General features: G+C 38.6%; 1 protein-coding gene across 1 annotated transcript in view; it reads left to right on the forward strand.

The window, feature by feature from the left end:
- The window catches only part of PTPRR (protein tyrosine phosphatase receptor type R), a 264,879-nt gene that overhangs the window by 138,075 nt on the left and 111,089 nt on the right, over positions 1-15,715 (forward strand). The window contains exons 3-5 of the mRNA XM_065932177.1: positions 3,995-4,108; positions 6,764-6,919; positions 15,160-15,270. Of these exons, the coding sequence (XP_065788249.1) occupies positions 3,995-4,108; positions 6,764-6,919; positions 15,160-15,270 (381 nt within the window). The remainder of the gene's footprint in view (positions 1-3,994; positions 4,109-6,763; positions 6,920-15,159; positions 15,271-15,715) is intronic.

Here is a 15,715-nt window from a genome sequence, read left to right on the forward strand (position 1 = left end):
AAGCTTCAAGTTAATCATGGCCCTGGGAATTGAGCTCTCAAGTGTGTACACCACCCCCTTGGCTCACAGTTCTCAGCATAGACTGTTGGCTCCAAATCATGCCCATGGGAATCAAGGGCTGTGCCTGCTTGCTCCCCCAGCCCGACAAACACTCTGGTGAGCCAGAAGTCAGTGGTTCCTCATCAGTGCGTGCAGTAACAGAGGAACCCATCTCTGGGCTTTCCAAAGGGAGGGAGTAAACAGTCTCCAATACAAGGTCCAATATCTACTGGCAGCTTCCACAGCTTTGCAGAGCTGAAAGTAAGCTGTTAGATAAGAGGAAGTCTCTGTTTCTCAGAGCCACCAGATGGATTTAGTTTTTCTAATCTTTTGGATTTTCCATAAAGCACGTTTTTATAAAATATAAAATGTGCTTAAAAGTATTGGGTTTTTCTCATTACTGCATTTCCCTACCCTACTTCAGTTTTACTTTCTGCATCAAAGTGTGTGTATTCAGTCACTCAGTCATGTCTGACTCTTTGTGACCCCATGGACTGTAGCCTGCCAGGCTTCTCTGTCCATAGGATTCTCCAGGCAAGAATACTGTAGTGGGTTGCCATTTCCTCCTCCAGGGGATCTTTCCCACCCAGGGATCAAACCCTCATCTCTTGTGTCTCCTGCATTGACAGGCAGATTCTTTACTACTGTGCCACCTGAGAAGTCACTGCATCAAAGTATATTTTTGTATATAGGAAACATTTTTAAACCATAGAAAAGCACACAGAATAATATAACAAACAATTGTGAATCATTAAATGGCTTTTGTCTGATTTTTTTTTAAATGTTACTGATGGCATGAATGTACCTTTTCTACATACTCCCAGCAAAATTCTCCTTTTCCTCTTTCCAGAAACAAGTTGTACCTTATAGTTAGGGTTTGGATAGAGTTTTTCAATGGTTCTTCCCTTTTATGGATCTCTGGTTTTTGCCAGGAGTCTTCCAGCTACCTAACATGACCAAGCTCTATGGCCTCTGCCCCTACGCAAGTATTAAAAGACTCCAAGGTGCAAAAGCAGTATAGACTTCAGTTGGGTGTACATTTTGATTGGAAACCATTATACTTCTTTTGACCTCCCCCACTCCCTTTGATTTCTGTGTATGTGTGTGCGTGCGTACTCACTTGTGTCTGACTATTTGCAACCCCGTAGACTATAATCTCAAACGACAAAGAATGCTCAAACTACCGCACAATTGCACTCATCTCACACGCTAGTAAAGTAATGCTCAAAATTCTCCAAGCCAGGCTTCAGCAATACATGAACCGTGAACCTCCAGATGTTCAAGCTAGTTTTAGAAAGGCAGAGGAACCAGAGATCAAATTGCCAACATCCACTGGATCATCAAAAAAGCAAGAGAGTCCAGAAAAACATCTATTTCTGCTTTATTGAGACTGTGTGGATCACAATAAACTGTGGAAAATTCTTAAAGAGATGGGAATACCAGACCATCTGACCTGCCTCTTGAGAAACCTATATGCAGGTCAGGAAGCAACAGTTAGAACTGGACATGGAACAACAGACTGGTTCCAAATAGGAAAAAGAGTACGTCAAGACTATATATTGTCACCCTGCTTGTTTAACTTATATGCAGAGTACATCATGAGAAACACTGGGCTGGAAGAAGCACAAGCTGGAATCAAGATTACCGGGAGAAATATCAATAACCTCAGATATGCAGATGACACCACCCTTATGGCAGAAAGTGAAGAGGAACTAAAAAGCCTCTTGATGAAAGTGAAAGAGGAGAGTGAAAAAGTTGGCTTAAAGCTCAACATTAAGAAAACTAAGATCGTGGCATCTGGTCCCATCACTTCATGGGAAATAGATGGGGAAACAGTGGAAACAGTGTCAGATTTTATTTTGGAGGGCTTCAAAATCACTGCAGATGGTGATTGCAGCCATGAAATTAAAAGACGCTTACTCCTTGGAAGGAAAGTTATGGCCAACCTAGATAGCATATTAAAAAGCAGAGACATTACCTTGCCAACAAAGGTCCGTCTAGTCAAGGCTATGGTTTTTCCAGTGGTCATGTATGGATGTGAGAGTTGGACTATAAAGAAAGCTGAGCCCCAAAGAATTGATGCTTTTGAATTGTGGTGTTGGAGAAGACTCTTGAGAGTCCCTTGGACTGCAACGAGATCCAACCAGTCCATCCTAAAGGAGATCAGTCCTGGGTGTTCCTTGGAAGGACTGATGTTGATGCTGAAACTCCAATACTTTGGCCACCTTATGCAAAGAGTTGACTCATTGGAAAAGACCCTGATGCTGGGAGGGATTGGGGGCAGGAGGAGAAGGGGACGACAGAGGATGAGATGGCTGGATGACATCACCAACTCGATGGACATGGGTTTGGGTAGACTCCAGGAGTTGGTGATGGACAGGGAGGCCTAGTGTGCTGTGCTTCATGGGGTAGCAAAGAATCGGACACGACTGAGTGACTGAACTGATCTGAGACTGTAACCTGATGTGAAGAGCTGACTCATTTGAAAAGACCCTGATGCTGGAAAAGGTTGAGGGCAGGAAGAGAAGGGAATGACAGAGGATGAGATGGTTGGATGGCATCACCGACTCAATGGACATGAGTTTGGGTGAACTCCGGGTGTTGGTTATGGACAGGAAGGCCTGGCGTGCTGCAGTTCATGGGGTCACAAAGAGTCAGACATGACTGAGCAACTGAACTGAACTGAACTGAGACTATAACCCACCAGGCTCCTCTGTCCATGGAATTCTCTAGGCAAAAATACTAGAATGGGTTGCCATTTCCCCCTTCAAGGATCTTACTGACCCAGGGATTGAATCCACATCTCCTGCATCTCCTGCATTGGGCAGGCACGTTCTTTACCACTGTACCACCTGTACAGTCCTGTACAGTATTTGGTCGTTTCCAATCACTTATTTTGTATCAACTTTATGTATAGAGAAATTATTTCCTAACAAAGCTATAAATTATTGAAGCAGTATTAATTCTTCTTTCAACAGCAAACTGGGAGAAGGTCCTCTAAGCGTTCTTACACTCTAGTAGATTACACTTAAAGCCAATCGCTTAATCACAAAAGTGTGTACATAGACCTGCTCCTAACTTTATAGAACAGGTGGTATTGCAGCCATCTAACAGTTACTGGTAATCTTCTATGGTCAAGTTGGGGAATTAAGCGTCATAAAATAAGAAATTCCTAAAGGTTTTGTTTTCCCACTTTGCAAAGCATCCATTTCAAGTGATTATGAAGGATTTTTAAAAATACATAGTTAACTAATTTGAATGTAATAACAGCACCCATGGCTTTCATTAAGGATGTAGTATTAATTGCATAACTTGTTTTATATTTTAGGAATTTTTAAATACTTAGTTGTCTTTTTCCAAAGCTATTTGAAAATTAAGAGTGCTTGCCCAAGCAATTGAATAAGAATTATTTACCTTAGACTCAATCATCAGTTCCATTGATTTCTTTACCAGAGTTTGAAAATGCATCATTGCAGCTCATTCTTTTGCCTTGCACTGGCAGCAAATTGCTCTATAGAGAAACTGCCAAGTCTGGTGTTATGGAACTTACACAGAATCTTCTTCTCTGTGACTGTGTGTGAACACAAATTAAAGATGTCCTCTGGCTTGGATTACTGAAATGTACTTGGCTGCATGTTCTATTCTATCATCTGGACTTAAAGCAAAATAAATCAGTACACATTTCAGTGAAATTCTTTGTGAATTGATCATTCATATGAATTCTTGATTATAACTAGACAAATCACATTATTATATATACAATGTACCATCTTCTTAAGTAACACCATTTAAAATTTCACATAAAATGTCCCTATAATTTTATCTCCATTAAAAATGAAATAAAACACCATGACTGTGAATTTCTCAGAGTCACAGGAATTGTGGTCAGTCATCCATCAGGAACTGAATGTTGAAAATCAAAGATTTACTATAATTTGAATTTTTTATTTTCCAGACACTGCAAATGGATGTAAACAGGCTGAACATAACCTTGCTTCGGATATTTCGCCAAGGAGTAGCTGCAGCTTTAGGACTCTTACCCCAGCAAGTGCACATCAATCGCCTCATTGTAAGATACCTACATTTCGCATTTCCAGAGTATAAGCTTTGATCTTTATTGCAGGGCTCAAGAATAATGAACAATAATAAAGAACACCCATGCTGTAGTTTTATGGCCCATGAGCCAAATCTGGCATAACACCTGTTTTTGTCAAAGAAGTTTTATTGTAACAAACCATACCCAATTGTTTACATATTGTATAAGGCTTCTTTCATGCTACAATGGCAGAGTTGAGTAGTTGTAACAGATTGTCTGTCTAAATTGAAAGTTAAAATATTTGTTATCTGGTCCATTACAGAAAATGTTTGTCAACTTTCTCATAGTTCAAGACTAGCTACCCTGGTAGGTATAAATAGAAAGGCCCTGAATACCTGTCTCACCACCCTGATACTCCTCCCAAAATATTCTCCCTAAGAGAGAAATGTTTTGTATCAGGTAAGACTCTGTCTCCAGACAGCATCTATTAAAATTCCTTCAGGTATAGGAGGATGAAGGATAGTGAACACATAGGCAGAGGATTTTGAATAAAGAGTGAAGAAGAACCATCCTTAACGACAGCAGTCCAAGGAAAATGCAAGAATAGTCTTGAAAAGTCAAGAGAAAATTTGGATGGATAACTGAAGTGGGACAAAGTAAGCCCAAAGGATCTTTTCTATTAGGCCCACTTTAGACCTATCAATTACCCATATCCTTTCTTTTCCTCCTCTCTTCAGTATTTAGGGACCTTGATATCATCCAACTACATGTTCCCATCTGTACTTGAAGGTGGGTGTGAGCAAAGGCAAAGAAAGGCAGATTAAAAATATGATTTTCTCTTTGTAAAAAGCATATTATCAAAGCTTCCTGTGAAAAGGGACTTTGGAATAATCTTTTACAGTTTTAAAATTGTTCTTAATTTCCACTGCCTTAGAAACTCAAGCAAGAACTTCGCGTTCTCCTGCCCTAGACACTTAGGCCCCTGCTCGGGCTCAGTTTTATACTACATCAATACCTGCATTTCCACATATGGAGAAGAATTTGCTTTTAATTTTGGTCTAGAATTGTTATTTCTTTTCCTTTTTCCTGTGTGGAGGGTAAATTACTTTCATCCCCATCATAACTTTTATTCTGTGAGTCAGCTAATCTCTGGGACTAAATAAGATTTTTTAAAAAACAATTTTTTAACAATACCAAAAAAGAAGAAATATAGCATTTCCCATTATCTTGAAAGAAGTTATTTATATCCAGAGTGTACCTTACTCAAGTGAGAAGTGAGGTATTATAGATGTCTTAGAGCTAGGTTTTATATGTATATATATATATACTTAGATATCTTAGATATACTTTTATGTGTGTAGATTTAAAGAGTATAATGGCTCTTTGAAAGGATAAAAGAGGAATTTGCCACACCTAGAGTGGGATATGCATATCCTCAGAAAATGTTAGCACCATTTATGCATGTCTATTTCTAAGAGTAGTTTTTGTAATAGTTTGAGTTATGATGACACCTGAGGAAGCATAGTAAGTGCTGTGGCGACAGACCCAGAATTCTATTTCATTTCCACTTTGGCCGTGTCCCAGCTCTATTACCTAAGGCAGGTTACTTAGGTTCTTTCATTTACAAAATGAAATGACTACAATACCTCTGTCCTGGAGGTAACAGGTTTAAGGCACAGGGGAGCATAACAAGTACAAAACAAGGGTCTCTCTCTACTATTGTTGCTATTAGATTGTAAACTATTTGAATTATTACCAGCATCTTTCACATCAGCATTATGTGATATCCTGTTGTTGGCTGTTGTTTGCTGTAAACACAGAAACATTTTTCCCTGGATTGCTAGCTGTCCTCCATTTGATGCCTGACTGAACTTCTGATAAATGGCATTCAAAGAAAATATTCTCTGAAAAAAAAAAGAAAGTTTTCTAGCAGGATAGAACCCTGTGTATTGAAAAGAAAAGCTAACCACAATTTTCTTTACAAGTGCTTTGTGTAAGTTGTGAAAGAGACTCTATCAATGGCAGCATCAGTTTGTGCAGTGTTTGTATTTTATGGGTGTGTGACACATCACCCATTTATGGTAAGAAGTCCTCTCACCCTGCCTCAGCAAATGAGGTCAGACTAATAGAAAAGTAACATGATATCATTGCATAACACATGCACTTCTACTGAACAATAAATCTTAAGAGTGTGACATATTTAAGGTGAAAAACAGGATCAGGGAAGTAAGTTCAAAGACAGCATTGCCTTCCATAGTTAGTCCAGTCTTCACATTAATGCAAGTTATAAGATGGGGTGATGATGTCTAATAACTCTACTCTTAAATCAGATTTTGCTTAGTTCATTTGATATTAAAATACTTCTTTAAACACAATTTCTCAGGAAACATCTAAACAATATATCTCAAAATTTATAGTATTGAATAGAAAATAAACCAGCATCTAGTGAAATATAAAATTAGAAAACGAGGCATGTTAACAATTGAAAGAAGGCCATTTGAAGCTTTGGGACTTTGGGCTGGTAATTTTAAGTGTACAAGAGAATACTTAATAAAAGTGATCTCCAAGATGCCATTTAGGAATCTAAGTTTCTGGTTTTCTTTAGTATTTCTAGAGGAAAACCAAAAAATATTTCCCAAACTTGCTTCACATGTCTACTAACATATACAAATAATCTGCTTTTACTAGGAAAAGAAGAACAGTGTTGAACTATTTGTGTCCCCCATAAATCGAAAAGCAGGATTTTCTGATGCTCTGCCATCTGAAGAAGTGCTGCGTTCACTCAATATCAATGTTTTGCATCAGAGTTTATCCCAGTTTGGAATTACAGACGTCTCCCCTGAGGTAGGTTGTTGCGTGGGATATTTCGTTTAAAATTTTGCACAGTTAGTGTGACACAACCCAATTCTAGGAGACTTTGAGATGAAAACTGTTGATTGTGTGTTAACTGATAATATAAAAATCTCCCTAAAGGTCCAAATTCTCTGATTTCACTCTGTATTTTTATTCCTTAAGGAAGTTCATTTTCATATCAAAGTTTCACTTTTTGACACTTTCTTCTCCAATCTTTATGGCCTTATAATTTATTTTGACTTATTCAACAAATTGTCCAGAAGAAAAGTCATTTAGATATATTTGTCAATTGATTGCTTATTACTGAGCCGTTCCAAAAAACAGCCCGATATCTTTCCTCCTCAACAGTTTTGCTTCTCATTGTTTTTGTTATCAAAATAGTCACTTTTTCCACTAATAAGTGAAAGTCACTCAGTTGCGTCTGCCTCTTCGTGACCCCTTGGAATTGCTGGGTCTTTCTGGACACAGGCTTTCTCTAGCTGCAGGGCCTGGACCTGTCGTCGCGGTGGCTTCTCTTGTTTCGGGACACTGGCTCTGTGGTCCACGGGCTTCAGCAGCTGTGGCTTGTGGATTCTAGAGGGCAGGCTTGGTAGTTGCAGTGCACAGGCTCAGTTGCCCCACAGTATATGGAATCATCTCAGACCAGCGATCAAACCTTTGTCCCTAGGACTGGCAGCCAGATTCTTAACTACTGAACTACCAGGGAAGTCCACGTGTATGTGAAAGAGAAGTGAAAGTTGCTCAATCGTGTCCGACTCTCTGCAACCCCCTTGGCTGTATAGTCCATGGAATTCTCTAGGCTGGAATACCGGAGTAGGTAGCCTTTCTCTTCTCCAGGGGATCTTCCCAACCCAGGGATTGAACCCAGGTCTCCCGCATTGCAGGCAGATTCTTTACCAGCTGAGCCACAAGGGAAGCCCAAGAACACTGGAGTAGGTGGCCTATCCCTTCTCCAGCAGATCTTCCTGACCCAGGAATCGAACCAGGGTCTCCTGCATTGCAGGCGGATTTTTTACCAACTGAGCTATCAGGGAAGCCTACCTTGGGATTAATATGAAATGTGGTTTTTCAGTTGGTGAGAAACCCAGTCTTTAGAACTGTGAATATTTCCTTTATAGTGTTTTCTAAATTTGGCACTTTTCAGATTTCCTCTACCACCTCCACCATTTTCATTCTTAAATAAATCCAGTCTTGTTTTTACTTCACCTTGCTGTGTCCCACTCTTAACAAACTTGCTAGAATAAACATCATCCAAATAAACATAATTAAATTCACAGAATCATAGAATTAGACCTTGAGAGAACACATGGACATTTCAAAGATGCAGAGAGTAAGGCCCATAGAAATTAAGTGACTTCATCAAGGTGACAAAGCAAGTGAAATATTAAGCAGTATTTAGCATCTAGACATCTTATTCCTAGTCTATTTCCCTTTGCAGTGAAGCACACTGCCTCTCATTATAGCAAATGTCAGGTGTAGTATAAAAAGCTCTGTTACAAGATTGAGTTTGAATCCCAAAGCCAGCATTTATTTATTTTTTTTTTTTTTTAATATTATTTTATTAGTTGGAGGCCAATCACTTTACAACATTTCAATGTGTGTGTGACTGTGGGCGATTTAGTCTCTGTGAAATTCAGTCTGCCTTTACCTAGTATCAGCCTCTCGGAGACTCAGATTCTTCATATCCTACATGAATATAGAGAAAGAAAAAAGGAAGGAAGAAAGAAATAAAGGAGGGAGGAAGAAGAAAGGAAAAGGAAGCAAAAGAAAAAAGAAAAGAAAAAATTGGGTATAGTCCTCATCTTATACACTTGAAATAAGAATAAAATTTTAAAACGTAAGAAAATACATGAAAGTCATCACAGAGTAGACACTGAACAAATATAATTTGAATGCAGAATGAAAATGTATTTCATCACTGAACCATGACTGTAACAACAGCCTCCAGCTGGTTTCCCTACATTTAATGTTGTTTTCTTCCCTGCTTTCTCCACCACCAACCCCAACACACACACACACACACACACACACACACACACACACACGCACATGCATACACACATGCACACACACGCACACGTGCACACACACATAGTGTTTTCTTTCTTGCCACCAGAGTAATCAATCTAAAAGCAAATCCGGCCATGCGCTCCTAATGTCCTGATTCTCCCCTGGCTTCCTAAATCCTGCGGAATCAAGTCTGAATGTCTTACTGTGATAAATGGTTCTTTGGGGACAGAGCTGTATTATTGTTGAACAACACTCTCTTGGTTTATGCTTCAGCAAATCCAAACCTAATAGGCACCAAGACGCCGCACACCATTTCTCCTCTCCGTGGGCTTGTGTGCATGTTGATACGTCTACACGCCTTTCATGTTTCAAGATCAGTCTACTGCATAGCGAAGGCTTCCCTTGTGCCTCCACAGGCGTGGCTGCTGGCTTTGTGCTCTCACTGCGTTTAGTACAAAGACGTATCCCCTGGTGGCCTTCCGGTCCTACACTGTTGCTCCTTGAGAGCATTTTATGTGTGTACTCAGCGCCTTCATTCAGGACCTGGCATGCAGTGGGTGTAAAAATAGCCAATAAATGAGATAGGTGGTGTCCAAAGTCAGAAAAATAAATGCATAAGCAAACAAACACACAAATAAAATACGATTTTTGCTTTCGATGAGTTCTATTCATAACAGGGCCACAAGAGACAAGCAGATAAGGAGAATACAGGGCTACAAAAACATAACCGTACTGTGCTGTGGGGGTTTTGAGAAAGAAGAGGACACTTCATACTTCAGAGAGACCAGAAGAAGTCAACATGAACTCAAACACCCAGACCCCTCCCCAGCCCTCGCACGTGACCCTGGAGAGGCTCCCTCTTATGCATCAAACCAAACTCCATGCCCGTAGTCCAGGCCCCTCACAGACTGACTTGTACACATTTTGCTCTGAACAACTCATCTCTAAAAAAGATCATTAGATTAATTTATACTGCTACCCATCCTGGGTTGGGAAAATCCCCTAGAGTAGGACATGGCGTCCTACTCCAGTGTTCTTGCCTGGAGAATCCCATGGACAGAGGAGCCTGGTGAGTTATAGTCCATGAGATTGCAAAGAGTCAGACACAATTGAGTGCGCGCACACACACACCCATAAGCTTTCAGTGAATAATTGTTTCTTCCTGGTGCTTTATTCTGCCTTTAAATGACATCCTGAAGGCTTTATGAATATGGCAGCTTGAGTCATCTAGATTTGTGACCCCAGGGAAGCTCACTGTACCAAAAATTAGTTAAAATCAAATATTTGAGGTGCAGCACACCTCAGCCTGGTGAAGGCAAGCAGTCTAGCCTGAATGCCTCTCATAGAACTGTTAGCTGTCAGTAGACCTCAAGCCTGTACTGCATTTGAATACTGAAAGTTTATTTGATGATCAAAATATGATAGTGTCTGAAAGAATTGTGGGAGTCTAACAATCTAGGAAACCTAGAATATGGGAAGTTTTGTATTACAGGAGCCTAGGATGTGTTTTACCTGGATATAAGGAACATTTCATCAAGGACTGGGGGATTGTTGTGGCCTTTTCTTCCGGCACTTCTAGAATGGGCCCAGTGATACCCTCTGACCAGAAGCTCTAACTGCTGCCAGAAGAAAGCTATCCTCAGTGTTCACAGGCCCCTGCTGGGAGCTTCAGACACAAGCAGTCCAAGAGGCTCTGCAAGAGCATTTGTTGATAGTTCTTTAGGCTGATAGGTATTCTGCGAATTTCCCCACTTCTTTATTCATCGTTGTGGTTCATGTGTAATAAACAGCTTAAGCTTCAACCCATTCTTTCACATTTCTAATCCCCAAATTATAGCCCTGTTATGGTAACGTGGTTATTACCAGAACAAAAAAAAGGAATACTGGTATTTGGGGTTTTCATCCTTTACATTGATTACAGAACATGATGAATGCTGTCTTGAAGCATCCGTTTCTACACTTTTATTAATTACTTTCAGGGAAGGATTTTTGTTGTTGTTGTTGCCATTTATTTATTTGTTTGATTTTACTTAAATTAAAAACTACCCTTGGGAAACACAGACAAATACCAAACAGAGAATTCCTTTCACTTACTCGTCTGTGTTTATTTCGAATTTAAGTTTCTTGAGCGACAAAGACATTTTTTCTTTTATATATTTTCATATGATACCTAGAACATTGTAGGACCTTAAGTATTAAGATGTTCATAAAGATTGAAAACTAGACTTCCTCTTGCCTAATAAGTTAAATCTCAGGGAAATAAAATTAAATTCATTATTTTAGTTTCTATTTTTTAAATGCATTTACAAAGTTAATTAAATATCTTTTGAAACAGTATATTCTGCATTGATAGTGAAAAAAATGATTTAACATTTTGTTGTTGTTCAATTGCAAATTACCCTACTTTCACAGGTCTTATATTTCAAAGGAGGATGTTACCTTCTTTAAATAACAGGTCAAAGTAATGACTGATACCTTCTTGGAATGTTTACAAAGAGAAAAAAATCATACCAAATAAATATAAAACATAATTCATGAGTTTGGTGATTGTTCCTTTAAACATTAGCCAGTTGTCTGAACAGTTATATAGTCCTAGCCATACAGTGACTAGGAGGAATACAGTCAGTTTTAACATGGGTCAGATCATGCATAACAAATTGTTTACCTTGTGCATGATATGGTGGAAGTTTGGCATTTATCTAACAAAACCATATTGTTATATGATCAGTTCAGCTCAGTCACTCAGTCATGTTTGACTCTTTGTGACCCCATGAACTGCAGCATGGCAGGCTTCCCTGTCCATCACCAACTCCTGGAGCTTGCTCAAACTCATGTCCATCAAGTTGGTGACGCCATCCAACCATCTCATCCTCTTTCGTACCCTTCTCCTCCTGCCTTCAATCTTTCCCAATTGGGGTCTTTTCTAATGAGTCAATTCTTCACATCAGGTGGTCAAAATATTCAGCTTCAGCTTCAGCATCAGTCCTTCCAATGAATATTCAGGACGGATTTTCTTTAGGATTGACTGGTTGGATCTCCTTGCAGTCCAAGTGACTCTCAAGAGTCTTCTCCAACACCACAGTTCAAAAGCATCGATTCTTCAGTGCTCAGCTTTCTTTATGGTCCAACTCTCACATTCATACATGACTACTGAAAAAACCATAGCTTTGACTAGATGGACCTTTGCTGGCAAAGTAATGTCTGCTTTTTAATACACTGTCTAGGTTGGTCACAGCTTTTCTTCCAAGGAGCAAGCATCTTTTAATTTCAAGGCTGCAGTCACTATCTGTAGTGATTTTGGAGCCCAAGAAAATGAAGTCTATCACTGTTTCCATTATTTCCCCATCTGTTTGCCAGAAGTGATGAAGTGTTATATGATACATCTCATTAATCTGCCTAAGTCAATTAATTAACCAGCTAATTTGTAACATTTCCATTTTATTCTTATTCTGTGTGCTTCACCTTTCTAAAAAGATATAGCTCTTAAAGTCTTTGTATTATCTTTCCTAGCAATGGAGATCTTTCCCAGCATTTGGGGTCAGAATTGGCTTTTTTTTAAAAAAAAGGAAATTATAATGCATCAAATTATTAAACAGGATGTAGAGAAGTCATTGCTATCAGTATAGGAAACCACCCACTTTTTAAATAATCAAACTGAACAAAACCCAGCAGCTTCTTCCACTGCCACAGAGTTAAAGGGAAAGTGATATGGTTGTGAAATGAGATGTAAAGATAATACTGTACATTGGTGTGACCTCGCCAGGGAGCCTCTGAATCATTAAACCCTCAACCCCCTGTCAAAATGTAAAAGGCATCACAGTAACCTTATACAAAGGTTAGACTGGAGATTTTGTGAATTACAATCTTATGACTTGTGGGATCCTAACTACAAACCTTTTCACTTACTACCCTGCTCTTATCAAGGTTTTTAGATCTCTGTACAAATATAGTAGTGCTCAGTAGGACCAGCATGACTCAAAGGAAATCTGTTTACCAAGAAAGTGCAGTGACTAAGTTCTAGGAGTTCAAAACATGTGTCTTTCTAACTAGGGGTAGGGGGATGGGAGGTGGGAAGTTCATTCCTCCATCATTACTGCTTTGCTTAAAAGGGAAATCATAATTGATTTGTCTTAAGCAGAAAGGAACATGTTGATGTTCAGGAGGTGTTGAACTATAGCAGGAAAAAAAATGAACCAAATCAGGTTAGGAACACAAAATCTCTTTCCACCCACCTAATCACTCCTTTTTAATCCAAATTTTATATGAACTAAAGCTCAGATCCTCACACTTAAATTTGACAAGTTTATGCTGCCTACTTGAAGGCTTAAGTGCTTCGCTTTTATAGCAAGCAATAGATGCTATTTAGTTGCCTGCAAAAAAAAAAAAAAAAAAGCTCATTTCCATATTTATACTTGATTTCTACAAGAGTTTTCTCTTCTGTTAGTATCTAACTATGTTTACAAAGACATTGGAATAAAATATGGTCTGGCTAAGACAAGTTGTCACTTGAACCCAAGATTTCCTTTTTAGGAGGACATATGAGTTTCTACTTATTTAACAAGCAAGCGTTTTCAGATTCTCCATCAACTTACCACTCATGTATTTTAAAAACATGCATTAATCATTTCTTGCATCTATGAATTTGTCTCTGTCTTAAAGAAGGCAAGGTATTACAGTGAATTTAAGTATATTTTACAAGCAAAAGAAAGGGAAATTCAGCTACTTCAAGCAACAGAAGTCTTCCTCACATAGTTATAACCACAGTTGAACTCAGAGATCCTTTTGGTTCTGTTTTATTGAACTCGCCACCAAGACTCACTTGAGTTTCAGGATAGAAATTTTTCATAAAATATTTTTCAAAAGGCAAATATTTCTTTTTGTCTAATTTACAAACATGGAATGCATTTTTTAAGTCTTGACAAATAACTAACAATGATTTCAAAATTCAGACACCTACAAGAACAGGTTTAGCTGAAGACTTTTTTTTTTGAGACAATTACTATTTATTTTTCAGGATTCTATAGGTTGACTAGGATCAGCTGGGTGGTTCTTCTTTTCCACATAGTATAGGCTGAAGTCATTCCAGCGGTTACATTAAGTTGGGAATTTACCTGCCTCTGGAATGCTCAGGATGACCTCTCACTCTCCAGAGCCACTGTCTTTGACGTTTTTCATCATTCACTATCCTATTGTTCAGGGCTTTCTTAATCACTAGAGACAGCTCAACTAAAGGGAAGAAAAATCAGACTTCAACAAAATGTAATTTTAGATGAGTGGGAGCATTCAACTTGATTTAGCCCTATATGTTTTTCCTATTTGTGGACCATTTGGTTTCCAGCTAAATTTTCTTTAACCTAAATCTGTAAATTTCACTGAATTATAAAACTTATGTAAACTTATAATTTATATAAATTATAAAGCTCCATTGCATTATAAGATGTGATTTTAGTAGATGCGTTTTTTTAAAAGAATAGGTAAAATTAAACTAAATCATTCATTGACATTTTATTCATGCTATTTCTCTACCCTCTCAACCCCCAAATAGTAAGCTAATAAACAAATAAATAAAACTATTTTCCTTTTATTACCTACCAAATAATTTTAGATATTTTGATGCCCCCTGTTGATTTCAGTAAAATATAAAGTCCTAACAATTTATATGGCTAAAGTGGTACATTCATCAGATTTTGACAAAATAGACTGGATTTTTAAAAAAAGATTTCATAAAAAAAGGAAGGAAATGATCTCGACATTGTTGCTCTGTTTATTAATGCATCATGAGACTGCACCTGTTTCACTTTTGTTTAAAAGTTGAGAGCAGTGTTACAGCCCGTAAATCAGGGTGTTGGTGTTGTGGGAGGAGTCTGAAAGAGTAAGGAAAGCTTCAGAAACAATTTCCTCAACCCAGAGCAGAGCAGAACTCTCTCACCTACGAAGCAGGTAGTTGCTGAGAGAGAGCTCGAGGGACATTAACAAAGGCTGGGGCAAGGATGCCATGTCGGGCTTGCTTGCTCCTATACAGGAGATAAAATAGTCTTAATGTCTGAGGACGGCAATCCGATGTCTCAGATCAGTTTGAGAAGCAGCTCTGGCAGTGGGGGATGTAGGTGTGTTCTACTACACTGGATGGAATCAAGCTAAAAATATGTTTAGTGTCTGATAAGAACGCCAGTCTCCTCAAGCTCTCATTTAACATCGGACTTTCTGTTTTGCTTTCAAAGAAAAACGTTTTACAAGGGCAGCATGAAGCGGACAAAATCTGGAGCAAAGAAGGATTTTATGCTGTTGTCATTTTTCTCAGCATCTTTGTTATTATAGTAACCTGTTTGATGGTAAGTTCGTTTCTTTATATATTTTCTCTTTTACTGAGCCCACCGTTTGATATTATTGGACACACTGCCATTCATTGGAAAGACTGGGAACAGAAGCAAGGCTCTGATCCTGCTAGGTTGGGAATATTTCACATCTAACAGCAGGGTGAGAGCTAAAGGAAAACCTATGGAATTATGGATTCTGACCTGCAGAATAAGGCTATAATTGCACTGAGGCTTTTAGTAACTTGATCAACCCTGAGAATGAAGCTTCAGAAACTGATTTAGCGAGGTCACTGAAACCCTCAAAGTCGTTTAAATCTCATGAATGCACTTTGGGATTACTTTATTTCTTCGTTTATATCATCTTTATGCAACTTGGGAAAAAATTTTAAAAGAAATATGTCTTAGGGGTAAGTTTACTTCTTAATGAGTAAAAATAAGGTTTTCTTATTTTTAACGGGCC

This window comes from Muntiacus reevesi, chromosome 4, assembly GCF_963930625.1.
Source record: "Muntiacus reevesi chromosome 4, mMunRee1.1, whole genome shotgun sequence".
NCBI lineage: Eukaryota > Metazoa > Chordata > Mammalia > Artiodactyla > Cervidae > Muntiacus > Muntiacus reevesi.